The following is a 2,429-nucleotide window of genomic DNA, read 5'->3' on the forward strand; positions in this document are numbered from 1 at the left end:
ATATATATATTATATATATATATATACTTACATACACATCAATTAATCAATGATGACTTACTCTCACTCACAGTCTCCAGCTACAGGTCAGCATGAACATAATGTGTATATCATAGCTGGCCATAAACTATACACGAATGCACTTTCAGCGTTGATCTAAATTTTTGTAAATGGGTCTACTCTCTATATGTGCTGGCTATGTGTTCTGCAAGGATGGGACGTGGTGTGCAACAAGCTCTCATTCAGAGTTACTTAATTTGAACATGTTTCAAGTCTTTTATTGACCGATCTTAAAGGTCGAGATAGTACGTATTGATGACCATGTCGGAAACATATTATAATGGTGCAATTTTTTTTTTTGAAACACTTAAAACGAAAGATAGCTATCTTGAACTGAACATATGGTTTCTCAGGAAGCCAGTGCAGTTGAATTAGATCTAGAATTGGTGTTACAAGTTCTTTAAAGAGATTTCTTTAGAATTATGTGAGCAGTTTGATTCTGAAGTCGCTGTAGTGTACCTGTAAATTATTTAAATCTGCTTGCATTGCGAATAATTATCTCAATACTTATAATATAAAGAAATACAGTGGAGCCCGCTTAAAGTGAACTCTTTCGGACCCGAAGAAATTGTTCATTTTATCCGAGGTTCTGTTTAACCATTTTGGTAGGGTGGATCGAGGCCTTGAAACAGTAGCAACACACAGTGGTGGGTTTAGGGTGGAGGTGTGGTGAGGGGACAACTCAGCGGGCGAGCCTAGACTAGAGCTCTTTCTTTCTGACTGAGATTGCCGTCGCCAGATTGCCCCGAGCTGGGATTGTCTGCCGATGCCCGAGGCAAGGAATTTTATTTTCACAGCATGGCGACTGTGACACGGTCGGTCCGTCTCTTCGCTGTCACTCATTTTGGGCGTTCACTTTATCCGATTTCCCGATGAAACCGGTTCATTTTATCCACTATTTTTTTTACTTAATACAAATATCGTTTCAATCAGGACACAGAATATCGCTCACTTTAACCGATTGTTCAAAATAAAGCGTGTTCACTTTTGGCGGACTCCACTTTGGTCTATATTTACAGATCGTACAAAGTAAAAATTTTATTAACTTTTCCTTCTTTTGAAACATTGCACAGTTACCCGAACAATTAATAGACAACAATTGTCTCAGCAAAAAAAACATGGCTTGGAGGGGGGGGGGGGGAGAGAGAGAGAGAGAGAGAGAGAGAGAGAGAGAGAGAGAGAGAGAGAGAGAGAGAGAGAGAGAGACAGAGAGAGAGAAAATACCACATGTTACCCATAATCCTGAAAGTCCTGATCCCGCACAGACGTCTATGATTTTCGCCTGGAAGTTGTTTCCCAACACAGCACTCACTGCCTTGGCGAGCTCACTGTGGGTTCGCGCTCTCACAACCTCGACGTACTGGACAGCAGGGTAGAAAGGTTATCTCCTTGTTTGTTTTAGTAGAGGTTTTGCGGCGTCCGCAACTGCATAAGGTCATATGAGCGCCAAGGGGTGTATGTCAACAGAGAAGCCTTTACAGGGAACCAGGCTTACTCTGCTCACCTCTCTAGCTTCAACTGCACAAAGGCTGCTCCGACTACCAAGGCACCCCGGAAATAGCGGGTCACAAGAATGTGACAAACATACAAAAGAAGTAGATGGAAAATGACGATAGTAAGGATTAGGAAAGAAAAAGCAGCAGTTCCCTGTTGCAATTCAGGCACAGTTATAAGCATGACATTATTGAATCAGCCCATTTACAATTTTACTGTGCATAAGAACAAGTTAATGTCCCCCCTTTGGGAATGGCCTAAAAACACTTCAGTCAATGGCACCGCCCCGTTGAGAATAAAGTTATCTCCAGTAATATTAATAATAATATTATTATGCGAATGAAACGGTGTCGAAAGGGGGGGGGGGGGCACATTTTCATGTATATTATGGGGTCCTCGATTTTCATGGCATAGTTTATCACATTGTGGTGAGAAAAAAACTCTATTTTTACCGTAGCCTTATAAGGATCACAAATATGTAATAGCATTTACTGTTCGTGGGGTTTTTTAATTAGAACAAGAGAAAAATTATTCAAATTAATGAGATTGACTTATGTTTGGATCCTCTTTTGTTCGAACTCTGAAATTCTAGCCTGTAGCGAAATTCGAAACCAAGACTAGAGTATGACAAAGGTCAATCAATATTTTTAAATAGTATTTTGTGATAAGACTTATTTGAGTCCCTTTTGATACTGTTGGACTACTTCAAGTAGAGCCTACCCGATATTTCGAGACAGGACTGTCAAGCCACGTAGGAGGGGTAAAAGTGTGAAAGGGCATAGGTTTAATGCCCAATCAACACCTATTACTATTACTATTAGGCTAGGGACCGTTCACAAATGACGTCAGCTAAAAGTTGGCCAAAATTGACCCCC

At 40.6% G+C, this 2,429-nt stretch overlaps 1 protein-coding gene across 1 annotated transcript in view; it reads right to left on the minus strand.

Moving 5' to 3' along the window:
- Positions 1-2,429, minus strand: part of LOC101861698 (ubiquinone/menaquinone biosynthesis C-methyltransferase UbiE) — an 11,529-nt gene that overhangs the window by 4,860 nt on the left and 4,240 nt on the right. Inside the window, exon 4 of the mRNA XM_035969786.1 lies at positions 1,295-1,420. Within this exon, the coding sequence (XP_035825679.1) occupies positions 1,295-1,420 (126 nt within the window). The remainder of the gene's footprint in view (positions 1-1,294; positions 1,421-2,429) is intronic.

The sequence above is a fragment of the Aplysia californica genome, unplaced genomic scaffold (assembly GCF_000002075.1).
Source record: "Aplysia californica isolate F4 #8 unplaced genomic scaffold, AplCal3.0 scaffold00009, whole genome shotgun sequence".
Lineage (NCBI taxonomy): Eukaryota > Metazoa > Mollusca > Gastropoda > Aplysiida > Aplysiidae > Aplysia > Aplysia californica.